The sequence below is a fragment of the Crocodylus porosus genome, unplaced genomic scaffold (genome assembly GCF_001723895.1).
Source record: "Crocodylus porosus isolate Cpor-Errol unplaced genomic scaffold, CroPor_comp1, whole genome shotgun sequence".
NCBI classification, from domain to species: Eukaryota; Metazoa; Chordata; order Crocodylia; family Crocodylidae; genus Crocodylus; species Crocodylus porosus.
The window spans coordinates 4,928,502-4,945,652 of record NW_017728925.1 but is presented as its reverse complement, the minus strand read 5'-3'; the positions used below and the strand labels follow the sequence as shown (position 1 = coordinate 4,945,652).

The window sequence follows — 17,151 nt, the reverse complement described above, 5'->3', positions numbered from 1 at the left end:
TCAGTGCTGCGCAAGTGCTACCGAAACCTTCAAACTCTGCTCCTTCCTGATTTTTCTCAGGTACTCACCACCCACAACTGGGTTCACATTTTCAGAAGCGATTAGCAGACAATGTTCACCCACTGTGCTGGGTGCTTAGGAAAATCTGCCCCTGCTATGGGTGCAGAGCACTTTCAAGCATCTAATCCAGTAGTTTTTGAGCTGCAGCAGTGAAAATCCTTTAAGATAATTAAATAAATACCATTTGCAAGCCCTAGGTAGGAAAACAGCACTGCCCTCATACAGCTGGGGACACCAGCTCAAAGAAACTAGTGCCAATGTAGTCAGAAGTCCCCGCTGATTCTGGGTAGCTCATCTTCCATGTGGGGGACCTGAGGCACCTTAAAAGGCCTGATGGTCTAAGCACAGACTTCCAGGAGAAGCCAATGGGCACCAAGAGCATTCAGCACTGGGCATCTCCTGACTGACTCCCACAAGTGGAAACATCCTATATTAAAATGACGCTTGGGAAAATTTTGAGGCCCAGAGGTGTAACAACACAGGTGGATGCCTGGGGCAGCTGCCACACACACGGGCAGTGATGCCTTCCAGTTGCAGCCATTTTTTATCATGTCTCCAAACTAAGTTGGTGCCTGCATTGCTGCCAAGGTTATGCCACTGGACTTGCCCAAGGTGACTAAGTCAGGGGAAGAGATAGGCCATCAATTAGTGCCAAGATGTAGGATCCCTGGTCACCAAGATCGTCATAACAATCCATAACAACTCCCAACAGCTTCTAAGCAGGTCCCTTGTTCTGCCTGAAGCTCCCAAAGGGAGCTCAGCACTGCTCAGATGGGTGCTCCTTGCTTTAAGTACTCACTGCCCTTTGCCCATGAGCTCCAGGGGGCCAGCCAGGGGTCACACAAAAGGGGGTTCAGGGAAAGAGACTACGAAAAGGAGAGAGCCAGGGGAGAAGGATGCAGAGAAACCATCTCAGACCTTATATTAGAGGTACATTCAATAAATGATGAATATGTGCTTTAATAAAAGGGTAACTGATTCTTACAGACTACCAGAGAGCCCAGCAAGTTAATTATAACTGTATCTTCTATGAACGCTACTGATGGGCTTATGGCTTTCTATTACACATGCTACCCCTGTGTGTTATATGCATGCAACGTCTCCATCATTTCAAAACCCTTTATAAACACCACTCTTAATGGAGCATGTGCTTGAAAACTGTGGAAGACTGCCAGAGGGGAGAGCTGGAAAGGAGGTGGTAACGGACACCAAAATGCCAGCATGAAATAAACACACATGGTCCACGAGCCACGTGCAAACCAGCCTCCCTGTGTATCCAGGTGCATGCTGTTTCCCTGCCCATCTGAGCTCACACCTGCAGGCACAGTCAGGCAGGCACATTGGAAAACAAGAGAAACAAGCACCCGAAAGACCACAGAGACTCCGCTTCCAGGGTAGCTTCTGATTTGCAACCTGACATCTCTAATGAGAGAGCGTGTGTGTGGTGGCAGGGGAAGAGATTAATTCTGGCTTCTGCTGAGGCCTGACTCTCATATTCCAGATAAGTAAAATCCCTCAAGAGATTAGCTCTCACCTTCCCTGCCGGCCCCAGAGCATTGCAGCAAACTCACCTCCTCTCCTTTTTCTCCAGCTGGCCCCTGGTCACCCTTAAATCCCTGAGGACCCTGTTAACAAGAGAGGAAGAAAGGAAGACATGAAAGACAGGCTTATCATGCACCGAACACGTCTGACACACCCTGTGTGGCAGAACAAGGCAGCAACTCACAGACGGCTGCGGCTACACTCACGGGACCCAATTAAAGCCTGCTGCAAGCAGGTGCAACATGCTGACTCTCCCAAGTTTCTCTCACTCACAGAAGCCAAGGGCCAATTTTATGAGCCCAGTGGTTTCTCCAGACTGCAGTCACGACAGCCCAACTGTGCTGAATTCAAAGACCTTGCAATCAGTCAGCAGTGAGAAAAGCTGAGCTGGGCTTTTTATCTATCGGTGGTTTATGTCTAAGGACTAAGTGCCTGAATGCTTAGCCTACGATACATTTGAAAGCAGTGCCTCCATGCACAAAAATCATTTAGCTCAGAAGGAGCCCTTGCAATGCCTGCTGATGCTGTACAAGTTTTAGGGAGCCCTCAGTCTAAGCCTTCTCCATATCCCTAGTACTTTATTACCCCCTTCCTCTATGCGTCTGGGCCTTTATACTGTGCATACCACCCGGTACCTCCCCTGCTGCGAGTTTCTAATGAGGCTCACACTTCAGAAAGTCACAACCAAGTCACGCTCTTACATGGATGCAGTTCCAGTTATAACCCAGAGAACCTGTCTGCAATCTAGTTGAATGATACAGCTGTCCTGTTTGGCTTGAATGGTTAACCAAATATTTGGAACCATGGGGGCTGCTTTTTTTTTTTTTTTTTTTAAGGTGAAACTGAGCCTAGAGTCAGGCATTTCTTGGGTAAAATCCTGTTTACAAAGAATGTGTGCAACCTCTGCTGGCATCTTTTGTTTCCTCAAACACCATGAGAATAGCAGGAGACAAGGTCCCCAGTCAACAATTCCATGTTGCTCGCCATCAACCCTCTGCCCAAAAGTAGCTACCTTCTGGTCTCCTCCTTGCACAGCACCAAAAGCAACTCACTGCCCACTTCTTGGTGGCTCTCTGCTTCTCACAAGCAAAATGATGCAAGTCCAAACAACCCCCCCCTTTTCTGCTTTCCCTGAACAACGGGGCACTTAAGAGCCATCTCATTTGGGCTGAGCCTAAATATATTCTTGAATTAATGCATTACCTCAACATGCCCCCCACCAATACACCTCCAAAAGGTATATGTAGGGATCTTTCTGTGCCCATATGGAGCTGCCAGAATCCTACAGTTTTATGTCCTCCTTCTTCTCAACTCATAGGTCATACACTTCCGTCTGAGGACATGCCACACTTTGCACATGGCTAGCTAAGGGCAGAGCTATCAACTCATATAACTGATAAGCTCCAGAGAAGACGACAGCAGAGCTTGTGAACTAGACAAATAGATGAAATACAGTTTCTCTGTCATAGTTTTCCTGTATCCCTCCTATAAAAACCACCTAGGAAACTAGGTGCAAAAGCCCCTGGATACTATGCAGTGGTAAGCTCAAGCCCTCAATACCAGAGAAATTCCCAGATGGAGTTCAGGACATTCCAGCAATACCAGCTCCGGCCTGTTGGGCAAGGGAAAAAGCATGTTTATTTCTCTCTCCCTTTTCAAATGCCTTGTGGCATTATTATTCCAGTTGTGCCTACAAGTCTCTCCTAGCTGCTCTGTCAATGGTTGGTAGGCTGGGGATCCTTTGGTGAAGGAAGGCTAAGCAGTCTCTGCCTCCTGGCTGGACAGACACCTCCAGCTGGGACACTGGGGCAGCCGTTTTACCTCTCGGCTGCAAAGATCTCTTATTAAACAAGCAGTCAGTCCACAACTCTCAGCAGCTGCTGACTACAATGCACTGGCTCTTGCTGCCTTCTCAGTGCATTTGTGCGAGGTGTTTTTGCATCTAATTCCTCCTCATGAATGACAGACTCATCCTCTCACCACAAGGCCATGTTCTTACCTGCTCTCCTGGTAATCCATAAGGACCAGGCTTTCCATCCATGCCAGAAAGCCCATCTGAACCAGGGTAACCAGCCCTTCCTGGAAATCCCTGGAGTCCAGGCTCCCCCTGCAGAGAGAGAAGCAGGTGAATCAATGAGAGGAGACAGAGGAACATTGCAAGTGAAGTAGTATAGTTCCACTCGGTCATTCAGTGCTACCCTGGGACTTAGCAATAAGATCTGTGCGCAGATGGAGGAAAACAGCTGCATCCAGGGAGGCAAAGGAGTTTTATTTCCATTACATGCATGGTTAAGAACGAAGGAACAGAAGGGATTAGGAAATAGGGATGGAGTAGAAAGGTTAACAAGAATGCAAATCATTATAAAGCTCATAAGCCAAATGCTGAGATTTCCCTGTCCTTTTGTACAATGGAGATGGAAAAGCCCTGCACACTACCATATGCAGTGATAGATTTCAGCACTTGAACAGTGATGATGATGAAATGAATGTTGCCACCCACTCATATGTCAGAAACATAAAGGCCAGAAAGCCACCAACAGGTAGACTGCTCAATGTCAATAAGACCGTGGGCATCCGAATGAGGGCCATAAGGAGGGCCATAAGGCCATTCACAGATGATGAGGTCAGTCATCTGAGTTTGAGCAGCACAGCTGCAGGCAGTGTCACTGGACAGGCCCCAAGAATAGATTCACCTTAAACCATCCAGCATCCGTTCTGAGAGGGTTAAGAGCAGTCCAGGCCCTGCGGGGCAGCTGCCAGCCGGAGGGGTGTAAGCTGGTGTCGGGGATGAAGTTCTGTAGCTGCAGGTCTTGTGCAGCATATTGTCTCCTCCACTGATGGGAGGTCCATGCTGTCCGTGACAGGCCATCTGCAGATCTGATGAGCCTGAGTGGAGAACAGGCTCTGAGACTTCAGGTGGTAGCTGATTTTCTGGCTTGTGGCTACTAGGCTGGAGTACAAAGAATGGTTTGAGGCCTAGGGCCTTGGTAGTAGCTTGTCTCTGGATGTCAGGGAGAGGAAAATGCATGAGAGGACTGGTAAGCAGTCAACTGGAGTTAGCAGAGGCATCTGGTGATGGTCCTCACGATGCTGTTAAGGCTGGAGTCCATTAACTTAGTGTGTGTAGTCCAACCCCGCACTGGCGCACAGCACTCAGCAGGAGCATACACAAGTGCCAAAGCGGTGGTGCAAAGTGTTTGGAAACTTGCACCCAGGTGGTGCCAGCACGGTGCTTGCACAGCGCGTCTATCCATTAGCCATGAGAGAACTTTAAAATACACAGGAGTCCACAGTCCCTCCCAAAAATGATCTATTAAACCAAAAAAAGCAGAAGCCACATGATAAAAAAAGAAGTAGAAATACATTAGGAGAAAGCCAAGCAAAAGCCTTGTACATCTGTTTCTGATCACTGAACTTAGAGGCTCTCTAATACATGCAATACTTTATACAGACTCTCTGACTCTCTGACCTTGTTTCTGTTAACTAGATATAGACAAATAAAGGAATTTTACAGTTGGCTGGAAAACCTAGAGAAAAAAAATAGGTCAAGTCAAAATTAGGTTCCCCCCCCCCACATTTTTAAAGGAATTGCAAATCAAAGCAAAACATTTGGTCTCACCCAAAACAAAATGTTTCACTTTGATCTTGAATGTTTTTTAAAATGTGATATTTTTAAAAATAAAATCATGGGCAAATTTTGAAACAGGAAAACTTTCCTTTTAAAAACGTGAAATGCATCACATAGAAAATGATAAAGACAAAACATCTCAGTTTCTTCAGATTCTACCCTTCCCCAAAACAATGAATTCAGTGCAATCAATATGAGATTGAGAAACATCTTGCTGCTGCTAAATTTGCTCTTCTCAGTGAAAGAAGGTCTGGTTGAAACATTTTATTCAATGCTGCTTTTAAATGTTGATTCTGGGGCGCAATGAGTGTTATTTCTATTTTGGTGGCTCAAGGAAGGCCTCAGCAGAAATCACTGAGCTGTACACATTACACATACAATGTGCAGCCCTGACCTAGCTCCGAAGACCTGGAACCCAAATAGACAAGAGAGACATGGGGTAGTGCAAAGAAATGGAGGCAGGAGTGAAATGATTTGCTCAAAAGTGGGGCATGGAAAAAATGGATGTCTCCTGAGTCTAGGGCTCTGTCCAGTGGATCTTATTGCATCTTAGAATAATATCATCAAAACCAAAGAAATGTTACAAGCAGAAGCAATAAAAACCAATGGTCCCCAGGTCTGGTTGTGATTCTGCTATTGGTTTGTACGACTATATGGTCTATTTGAGCACGGAGGATATGAGTTGTAACAGCCCCCAGCTAGAAAGGCCTGACTTTTAAGCTCCAGCTGTAGCAGCTGAGGCCTTTAGCTTTGGAGGTCCCTGGTCCAGCTCCCCATGTGCTGGACAGAAGGGGAGCGGGTGTCACTTGGAATGAAAAGTTAGAATGAAAACAAGCTGTTCAGCTTCCATGCAAAAAAGCCAGACATGTGACAGCAGCTCTGAAGACAGACAAAAAAAAGTGCTGCAAGCAATGACAGCAAAAGAGCAGAAGGAAAGATGAGAGACGTCACCAACGAGTTCACTTCAGGGTCATTTGGGCACCCGTCATTATAAACTTTGACAGTCAAAACTGAGCTGGAGCCAGACTGCTCAGCCCATTCACTGCTGGCACTGCAGTGCTTTGGGTGTAGGGCAGGCTGCATCTCTCAGAGGTTGGCTCAGCATCTCCACTACCGCACCACCTGGAGCAGCTGGCCCAGTGCCAGCCTACCTACCGCTCGCTATCAGCATCTTCTTTGAGGTCCCTCTGACAAGCAACCTGTGAACTAATAGCAGGCGAAACGAAAAACAGGCCCAGTTTGAACCAAACCCAAGCTTTTCCAGGTTCTGATGTATGTGGACAAGTGTCCCCCCTCATCCCCAACCACAAGCAGATAAACGCAAGGATCCTTAACTCAAGCAAGCCTGAGATCCCTCTGGGCATGTCTGCATGGCTTCCTTCCTGACCCTGGGTCTGCTGTTGACAAAATAAAGTCCTGTTCACTGGTCCCAATCTGGTGGCAAGTGGCAGAGTAGACAGCTCAGGAGTGGCCCCAAGTGCCCCATCCTAATGCTGCTCTCAGGCTTTCCAAGACAGACGAACTGCACAAACTGGGGTGTGTACCCAGGGCTGCTCCGAGTCATCTGCTCAGCCTAGCTGCTGGCCTGTGGTGCACCCAGGGAAAGTGAGGAGGTTGGAGAGGAAGCCATATAGATATGTCTGCTTGTTCCAACACAATTAATGCTCTGAACCCTGCACATACAAGAAGGGCTGGAACACACGGTAGATGCACTGCACCCAGCACAGAAGGCACAGAGAAGAGAGGTGTATATAGGCAGTGGAAAAAGAGCAGGAGGGAGCATGTAGAGAGGAGACTGGAGATTCTCTTTTGGTGTAATTTGGATTTCAGGATGTGAGGGTCAAGTTCCAGTGTAGACATATGCCCTGTTGAACAGCCCATCGCTAACACACATTTGGGGTGTTTCACAGAATCACAGAAAATGAAAGTTGGACGGGAATTCAGGAGGTCATTTAATCTAACCTCCTACTCAAAGCAGGACCATCCCCAACTAGATCATACCAGCCAAAGCTTTGTGTAACTGAGCCTTACAAACCTCCAAGGACGGAGATGCCACCACCTCTCTGGGCAACCTGTTCCAGTGTTTTACTACCCTCCTAGTAATAACATTTTTCCTAATATCTAACCTAAACTTCCCTTGCTGCAATTTGAGACCATTGCTCCTTGTTCGGTCATCTGCCACCACTGAGAACAATCCAGCTCCATCCTCTTTTGAAAGTCCCTTCAGGTGGGCAAACTGGAGAGTGAAGGCTGCTATTAAATCCCCCCTCAGTCTTTTCTTCACTAGACTAAATAAACCCAGATCCCTCAGCCTGTCTTCATAAGTGCCCCCCAACCCCCTCACCATTTTGGTTGCCCTCCACTGGACTCTCTGCAATTTGTCCACATCCTTTCTGCAGTGGGCGGAGTGGGGCTCAAAACTGGACACAGGACTCCAGATGTGGCCTCACCAGGGCTGAATAGAGGGAAATAATAATTTTCCTTGACCTGCTGGCAACACACCTACCAATGCAGCCGAGTACACCAGTAGCCTTCTTGGTAACTAGGGCACACTGCTGGCTTATTTTTAGCTTGTTGTCCACTGTGACCCACAGGCTCCTTTCTGCAGAGCTGCTGCCCAGCCAGTCAGCCCCCAACATTTACTGATGCATGGGATTGTTCTGTCCTAAGTGCAGGACTTTGCACTTGTCCTTGTTGGACTTCCTGAGATTTCTTTTGGCCCAGTCCTCCAATTGGTCTAGGTCACTCTGAATCCTAACTCTACCCTCCATTGTATCTACTCCTCCTCCCCATCTTGGTGTCATCTGCAAATTTGTTGAGGATGCACTCTATGCCGTCGTCCGTGTCTTTGAGGAAGACATTGAACAAAATTGGTTCCAGGACCGACCCCTGGGGCACTCCACTTGATACTGTCAACCAACTAGACACTGGGCCATTGATTACTACTCTCTGAGCCTAATGCTCCAGCCAGTTTTCTATCTACCTTACAATCCATTCATCCAGCCCAGACTTCCTTAGCTAGCCTGAGAGACTGTTGTGGGAGACCGCATCAAAAGCCTTGCTAAAATCAAGATATACCACATCCACCGGTCTCCCCACATCCACAGAACCGGTCATCTCATCACAGAAGGCAATCAGATTGATCAGGCATGGCTTGCCCTTGGTGAATCCATGCTGACTGTTTCTAATCAGCTGCTTCTTCTGCAAGTGCTTAGAAATGGATTCCTTGAGGACGTGCTCCATGATTTTTCCAGGGACTGAGGTAAGGCTGACTGGTTTGCAGTTTCCTGGATCCTCCTTTTTCTCTTTCTTAAATATGGGCACTATGTTTGCCCTTTTCCAATCATCCAGGACCTCTCTTGATTGCCGTGAGTTTTCAAAGATGATGACCAGTGGCTCTGCAATCTTATCAGGCAACTCCCTTGAAAAATAAGTTCGTTATGGCCTTGTATTGTGGTACCACCTTGAAGTCCAAGCGATGGGCCAAGTTTCTGCTGTGCTAGGGGCATACAAACACAGAACAGAAAGAGCAACCCCACTCTGGAAAGCATGCAGGGTACAAGTATGGATAAGTACCTGCACAACTATATACAAACACAGCAGCACTGTTTCCCACTCGTGCCGTCCAGTACTGACTACTGGAGCCTTGGGTTAGCAACAGGATTCTGCCCCTAAGATTTGCAGAGCCAAAAGATGTGGGCACAGGGCAGGATCGTTATGAAGTAATATGCCCCAGATTTTGCTCCCCAGTAACATTTACTCTGTCCTAAGTAACAGATGTACAATCAGCTCCCCAGCCAAGCTGCCCAAACCAAGCACTGTTGCAGCACCTGCTACTAGGTGGCAGGGAAAGGTGTTTGAAGTAAGCAAAAGGTTTCCCTGAGATGACACTGGCTTGAGAAGCAGGCACATGACTGGTGTGCCATTATAATTTACTTTGGTCTCTAGTTACACACATTCCAAGGGGGACCTTTGCCCCACAGTGGAGTGACTCCCCCCCCCCAAAAAAGACTGTACATCATGCACTGGCTCCACTTTTACTGCAGAGTCAACATATTGTGTGTCCGCATGTAAAGATCAGTCTGATAGCAACATGTTAGAGATGGGCAGTGTACAAGATTTTATTCCCCAGGGCACTAATCCACTGCCAGAGGTTGGGAATATTGCTGAACTCCCCAAAACCAATGGGAGCGCTGCTGGCAGGAGGGCAAGGGAATTCAGGATTAGTCCCATGTAGTCAGGCCTGAATGAGGCTTCCTCGGTCTGTTGAGTCTAGGCCTCCGGAAAATAATCACGTGTCTCTGGGAAGTGACAAAGAACAGGTCTTTTCTACATGTGTGGCACACAACACCATATATTCCCGATGTGTGTGGGGAGAGCAGATTGAAAGATAGAGGATTCAGAAATAAAGACAGCAGCTGAGAAGGTGAGGCCAGTACAAAACAAAGCAGCTTATTCAAATCTCTGCAATCTAAAGCTTAGCTTCCCTTTGAAATCTCTGCAACTCAAAACTTAGCTCCCCTTGCAAAGCTTGGTCTTGTTCAGAGATAGCCAGTGCTGGGAGCTTATTCCTACCCCCTTCCCCTCCCTAGGATACAGACCTGTTTCCAAAATACATCAGGGACACAGCTGCACTCTGAGGGAGAGGGGGGAAAAGGTTCCTTTTCATTTCTGCACTAATCCCTCCATGAATTGCTGACCCCCCTTGCAAATCCTGTTTACACAAATGGGTGAATAACTTTTGGTGCCTTTTGATTAAGTTACACTGACAGACACAAATGTTTATATTCTGCTTCCTTAGCATGAGCGGTGAAACCTTCCAGATGTTGACAGCTGGTAATACATGCTGCCACAACACCGTGTGTATCACTACTGTATTCCTCAACACTGCCCTCCTCTCTTCTCCTGAAACAGGAGACATCTTGAGGCAGGCTGCACGCATGGTCTGTACATTGCCCCAAAGAGATTTCTGATTTTCCATTCTGATAGCGGCTGGTCACTTTGTTAGAGCCCTTTCTTCACCAGCCCAAATGGGCCCAGGCATTAGATATTTTCCCTCATTTCTTCCAGCCCGTCTCTCAACAGCTAGTGCAAGGAGCAGCTCCTTTCCTAGGGCTTGGAATGATAAAGCTGTGACAACACACTTTGGTAAGGGCTTAAAAAGAAATGGAGCCTTCATTTCTGCTATCTAATCTCATATTGCAAAAAGCTTTGGCGATGTTTGTGTGCTCCTTGTCTCAGTGCCTCTGTGGGCTGAACTGAGTTTTTGCACAGCCGCTAGCAGCACCATGGAGATTCAAGAAAATACATTCGGCTCACTTTTCCCTGCACTGACTCTAAGTGTCAGGGATCAGTACTGCAAATAGTGACCACCCTAATGTTTGCAAGCACAAGAGGGTTTAGTAGTTCAGATCCACCAAACTTCACAGGGTTTATCTGAGCAAAATCTTGATAGAGTTCCCCTACCAGCCAATCTCATGCTCGTTTGGCTTTGGGCTCAACATTCGCAAGCCCAAGAGACACCAGCTTTGTCTGGACACCTCTTTCAGACTCAGAGATGACATTTAGGGCTTAGCTGCGGGACGTCAGCTTCTCCATTTGTGCACCGGAGACAGGCTGAGCTCCCTGTCGGTCTCCACGGTGGTCTGAAGCACCACATTAAAATATATCTAGAGGCCTGCTCCTCCTCATGGCTCTGTACGGACAATCTGCTAACAATTTAAATCGACGATCACCAGGATTATAATACATCTCCCTCCTCTCTATACTAAATGCACGTAAATGCTCATCTCCAAAGCAGAAGCAAAAGGAAGGGAAGACTGATTCTTTTGAGAGAAGAGGAAAAAGAGAATGTGAGTGTAAAAAAGGGTATGAGGAAGCAAAGCCCCTTCCCACAAGGCATGTGAGGGGTGGGTTGGATGGTGTCACTGGAAATGCTGGGGACAGAGGCTGCAAAGGACAGGGAGAGCTCTGGAGATAAGAACAGGGGAGTCATAATGAATGACACTCTTAGGCATATTGCCAGAAAGCAGCAATGAGTTCAGGGAAAAAGTCTGGTCCATATGAACACAAAAACTGGATTTGTAGCAGTTGAGACAAATGGGTGTATTGGAGGGGGCTGGTCATTGTGAGGAGGAAGTGGAGGCTACACAGGAGAAGGTGAGTCGGAAGCAGTTGAGGACTGGCGAGGGGCAAAGTCACTTAGAGAACAGTATTGCTAACTCAGAAAAGACCAGTCCCCTTTACACAAACCAGGTACACATTAAATAAGACGGTGGTGGGGAGGAAGGGAGAGGGTTGAAATTCAAGGTGCCTAGGAGATTCATACACTCAGCTCCCTTCTATCTGAATGCATATCAGACATCCAAATCTTAGATAGCGTAGAAACTTTCAGCTGAGGTCTCTGGAGTGGGCCAGACATATGGGCCTGCTACACGGGTTTAAGGTCTCAGATCCATGAATGGACTGTCTTGTAGATATCTCTAACACGCATTTAGAGACCTTGGGGTCTTTCCCCGTAAGAAGATCCCAAAACTCCAGTGACTGTACTGTGAGCTGCATATGTTCAGCACCTCTGAATAAGGTCCTTTGTACAGAGGAGCCTGACACCAGAATGCGTCCGACTGCCCTACAGTTTGCAATCTCCTGGACGTAGAGCATGCCAACACAAACTCATGCCTGTAGATTTATGAAGCCTGCACTTACCACGTACCCCAGCTGGCCTTTTTCACCTGGCTCCCCAGGATATCCGGGTGGACCCTGCACACACACACAGGTGAAATCAATGCAAGTTAGCCTTTCCCCCACCCAGCCTGGCTCACGTTGCAGTATTTACCGTGCTGAAAGAATGTGGGGCCTTTCAGCCTCATTTAAAGATACCATTACAGGGTAAACAATGAACAATACACAAAGGTACCATTGGAAACCTCAGTCAAAGGCTTCATGACAGAGTGATCTGCATCAAAGCTCTCTGCATGTTCTACAGAGACAGACCTTGCTTTGCTGTTCTGCCAGTGTTCACCTACTTTATGACAAGGACACCATCCAGTACACCAGCAGGGGCAAGAGGCTAAAAGCTTCCCTCTACTGCTAATAATACTTTCAGGAAGCCAGTATATAAAGTGCCTCTTCCCCAATTTTGTCCAGTTTAATTTCACTGGCAGAAGTTGCCTCTTATGTAGTCTCAATCTGCTTCCCTATCTCTATTTCTAATTCAAGTTGATTTGAAAGCACTTATCTTGCTTTCCTGTCTGTGTGCTGGCATTATCAGACAGGTCAACAACCTTTGGGGTATTACCTGCTAATTGCAGCCAGAGTCAGTACAAAGACTGGTTGTGTAGGACCTATATAATTATGGCCTTTCTCCTTTTTTTCGGTGGCTATAAAAACATTTAGGCAAATAAGTTCATGCAAACCAATCTATGCAAACCAACCAAATCGGGGAATCAAATTTGAGGCCTAAATTGTTCAAGCAGTTCTAAACAATGCCTTAAAAAGTTTATACAGTGAAAGCAGAAACATATGAGGGGACATTTATGAGGACTCAGCTGGCTTGGGAAAATGTGAAAGGATTTCCAACCCCACCTCTTACTTACTGTTAATCCTGGCTTTCCTGGATGTCCTGGGGGTCCAGGAGGTCCTGGCTGTCTCTGGATTTAAAACAAAATAGGTAGTAAAATATGTGCAGGTATCAAACTATTTGGAAAGGATCACACAAAAGAAATCTGGAAGTTTTTCTTGGAGGATTTATGACATATGGCCTGTGCTTTTGTGGTAGAATCATGGAAAACAGAGTTGGAAGGGACCTTCATGGGGTTATCTAATTCAACCCCCTACTCATGGAAGGATAATTTATGTTTAAACCATTCCAGCTCAAGTATTTGTCCAATCTGTACATAAACACTTCCAGGAATGGAGATGCCATAGAGCCTCCCTAGGTAATCTATTCCAGTTTTTAATTTTCCTCATAGACAGAAAGTTCTTCTGAATACCCAACTACATTTTCAATGCTGAAATTACAAACCATTACCTATTGTCTTGTCCCCTGAAGACAGGCAGATTATTTTATCACCATCCTCTTTATAATTTTCTGTTCAAATCCTGCCCCTCTTTACCCCCATAGGTCCTGTTACAGAATCATTGATTGAAATATATCCCAAAATGTTTTGGTGGCACCTACAGCATTTTATACAGGTTAACAGAATATACTTTTGAATTTCTCACTCCAATTAATGTAACCCATGCTAACCCACTAAGTTGATTCATCACCATCTGCTACCTATTCCTTGCATAGGGATTTATGACATTGGCATAGTCTTTGGAGCCAAAGAACCTGGGTTCTTTAGTTCAGGTACTCAGGATTCATGATCATAGATATAGAGATTCCAGGTTCAAACCCTTCTGTCCCATTTAGAAACTTCACACTGAGTTAATGAACCGAGGGAAAGATATGCTTTAATTGAGACATGGTACAGGATGTAATATAGAGAAGCTGTGGAGAAGAAGGCTCATTCCAAAAGTGGCTAAGTAATGGTCAGTGCTACATGGCTAGAAGATGGAGAGAAAGGTGAAAATAAACTCCGTGAAATGGTTAGAGAAAGAGCATTTAAGACGATAAAAAGGAGATTCATTTCTACCTAAATGAAAAAGGAGGACCCAGCAGAGGCACTGGAGAACAGAACTTCTATGGTATTTAACACCGGGTTGTCCATTTCCTGCTTCCATTCATTCTTCAGTCTGAGGCTTATCTATGATGCACAGGGAAGTTTGAGGCACTTCACCCTTCTGTGATGCGCTTTTCTGGTATTGCTCCAACTTTTAAAGATTGGTTCATTAAACACCATCTAATCTGACTTCCTGCATAATGCAGGACAGAGAATTTCACCCAATAATTTCTGGGTCAAACCTATAACTGGTTTGAGCTATAGCATTTCTTTAAGACAAATATTCATCTTGATCTACTATTTCAGGCAAGACGTTCCTACGTAGACTTTACGTAAGCAACATACTCACCGGCCACCCTGCATAGAGAAGCTGGTAAAAGGAAGATTGCTAGAAGGAGAAGAAAAGAGTCCATCAGAAAGATCCACGAATTATTCCAACAGTGATTAGGGCACAAGCACAACAGACACAAGAGCATTGCTACATACACTGATTTTCAGTGGAACAAACCAAAATTAAGGAAAAGTTTTTGGCTTAGACAAATATAAATGTAATAATTACATATACAACACTCTGTATTGCATTTTACATTTTAGATGATCATTCATTTTGTATTGTCATTAAAATGAAACATTTCAATAAGGTCTTTTAAATGGAAATTTTCAGAATTTCTGTTTCATGAAAAATTTCAGCTTTGTACCTTCTTTTAGGCCAAAAAACCCCCAAAATCCCACAGCGATCTGAAATATCAATGTCCCATGTGACACCAATTCTGCTTTCCAACCAGCTCCACTCAGAACCTAAGCTGGTAAGTAACTTCCCCTCCTGCTGGCACTCATGGGGGGGTTACTGCACTTTTTAGTTCAGTCTCTCCTTTGCCTTTAAAGAACATTAAATACAAGCAATTCAAAGGAAAAAAGGACAAAACACCACAAAAAAAAAGCATCAAACTCCAGTGCTGAAAGCTGATCTCATACTATTTGTGACTTAGAAAGATGTTAAAAAAAGCCATTAAGTCCAGTCTTCTTGAAAGGTTCAGGGAAGTTTGGAGAAGCATCAGAAACACCTTCTAGGACATCTATCCAAGTCATCAGTTTTGCTGAAGTGATCTCAGCAACACAAATGGCAAGAGATGACAGCAGAAAGATGTCAGTCCCTTCTACTATCCCACCCATTCTCACTTTGCACTGGTCTCCAGTGAGGATTAGCAGGTGATACAGTGAGGTCCCCTCAAACCCTAGCCTAGCCCAAAGGCAAAAACGTGCCTTACTTTTCAAACATCACTGGACAGGGTTTCCATTTGAACACCAGGCTGTTTACCCAGTGCCAGTCTTCAGAGCTGTGGGAAACCTTTTCCCCAGCAAAGATTATACTTCTGATACAGATGGGGAGAAAAGGGGGAAAAAGCTGAGAGAACTCTTTTACAAAACTAAACAGAGGGCTTTCAACAGATGGAAATATTTCTAATAATAAGTGGGGCTCTTTGCTAGATGACGGATGGCTAAATTTAAGTGGCTCTAATGCTGCACCAAGCATCTCGGTCCCTTTCAAGTTTATCCCAAATTGATTAATGTGAGCAAATGCTCAAGATCCTTGACAGTCTGTCAGAGGTAGGCTGCGGCCCCTGTGCAGCCAAGTCTCATTTCCCTCAGAAACTCATTCAGAACAACTTTTCAGGGGCTTCAACGTGGCTGGAGCGCAGCCAGGGTTTCTGCCTGGTGCCGTTTGAAATGGCGAGCTCGGGTTCACCCCATGCTTGAGCTGATTTCATTAAACTTAAAAAGAAAAAAATGATGGGAGAGCTGAACCCTGAATTCAGTTTGACCAATTATCCCAAAAGCCAGGAGGAGAGAGCACTTGATTGTTTTATTTTAAGGAAATAAGGGCACTTTGCTTGGAGGGGCTGCAGGCAGCAGAAAAGAAGAGCAATTAGTCTAGAAACTCTTCACGAGAACACCAAGTGATCAGACGGCACCCAGGAATGGACCCAGACCCCTATACCCTGCCTCTGGCAGCTGCCAGCATACAATGCTTCATGGCAAAGTGACACACACACTACAGCCTACATATCTGCAGCATCTACCTAGCTGTAATAAAGCCCAACTGAACACTGGAGCAAAAATTCCCTGCTGATTCCCTCTCTGGGGAAAAAATTATGGACTGGGGCATGAGATTTGATTAACTCCATCAATGTCTCAGGTTGCACAACTAACCAAAGTTACTACAATCATAAAAGCAGCTTGTATAGAAGAGCCTTTGAATTTTTTCTGGCAGTAAATTCCTAAAGGTAGAGTATACTTCTCAGGAAGCAATGTGGTCTTTTGTTCTAAAGTTACCAGCTGTTCACTTTCTAGCACCACCTCTTGCCTTTAGTTATGGGGAATGGTTAAAAAATTATGGACCGATTAGCTTCCAGAATAACTTTGCCCAATTTTCAGTACCTTTATCCATGTTTTATATCACTTCAAGCTACTTTCTGACTCTTCTCAAGATTTTTCCCATTTCAACTATATCTTGAGACAGCAAAAACACAACACAGAACTTGCAGGGCGGGGGCCGGGGACTCGTATTATTCTAAGGATTCTGACTCCTTTCCTGATGCGCCAAGACTTGTTCCACAGTGATGCTCAGAATAGTTAGCACAAATTAGCTATTAAAGGGAATTAGTTAAGGCAAAATAAAATATTGAGAGGATATTGTTACACAAAATTAGAGTGCCCATAATTCAGTCACCGTTATGTACTTTCGAAGTGAATTAAGCTAGGCCACTTTAATTCTGAATAAGAGCCTCCACACTGGGTAGGAATTGATTTAAATAACCCTAGTTAGAAGTCATGTTGTGATAGATCTACACTTTCTTTCCAGGGTAGGAAAACTCTTTAAGTTACATAGCAGCAGCATGTCTCTGCTAAGACTATGCCACACTACCCCACCCACCTGTTTGCACCCCTTTGCTCCAAACCCCAAAATAAGCAGGTGAGAAAAGTCCAGGGTCACCTTCAATGTCTGCTTCCAGGCACATCAAACAATGAGGCCCTAAAGAGGGAGAGGGGGCACCCAGAGCAGCCCCCCTCATGTATTTCTCAGTTTGGAGCATGGGAAGAGGGGGAAGGTGGGCAGGACATGCTTGAAAATGATCTAAGCAAGTGTAGAAAAACCCTCTGAGCTGCCATTGAGGTCACTGGGGCTCCATCCACACAATGCAGGGCAGGGTGACAGCCCCAGCCCAGACCCTGCTGCCCCATAGCCCCTGCTCGGTG

General features: G+C 45.7%; 1 protein-coding gene across 1 annotated transcript in view; it reads right to left on the bottom strand.

Annotated features, from left to right (window-relative positions):
• Window positions 1–17,151, bottom strand: part of LOC109313841 (collagen alpha-1(I) chain-like) — a 152,225-nt gene that overhangs the window by 61,254 nt on the left and 73,820 nt on the right. Inside the window, exons 8-12 of the mRNA XM_019540611.1 lie at window positions 14,243–14,281; window positions 12,826–12,879; window positions 11,936–11,989; window positions 3,602–3,709; window positions 1,632–1,685 (exon numbers count right to left, since the gene is read on the bottom strand). Of these exons, the coding sequence (XP_019396156.1) occupies window positions 1,632–1,685; window positions 3,602–3,709; window positions 11,936–11,989; window positions 12,826–12,879; window positions 14,243–14,281 (309 nt within the window). The remainder of the gene's footprint in view (window positions 1–1,631; window positions 1,686–3,601; window positions 3,710–11,935; window positions 11,990–12,825; window positions 12,880–14,242; window positions 14,282–17,151) is intronic.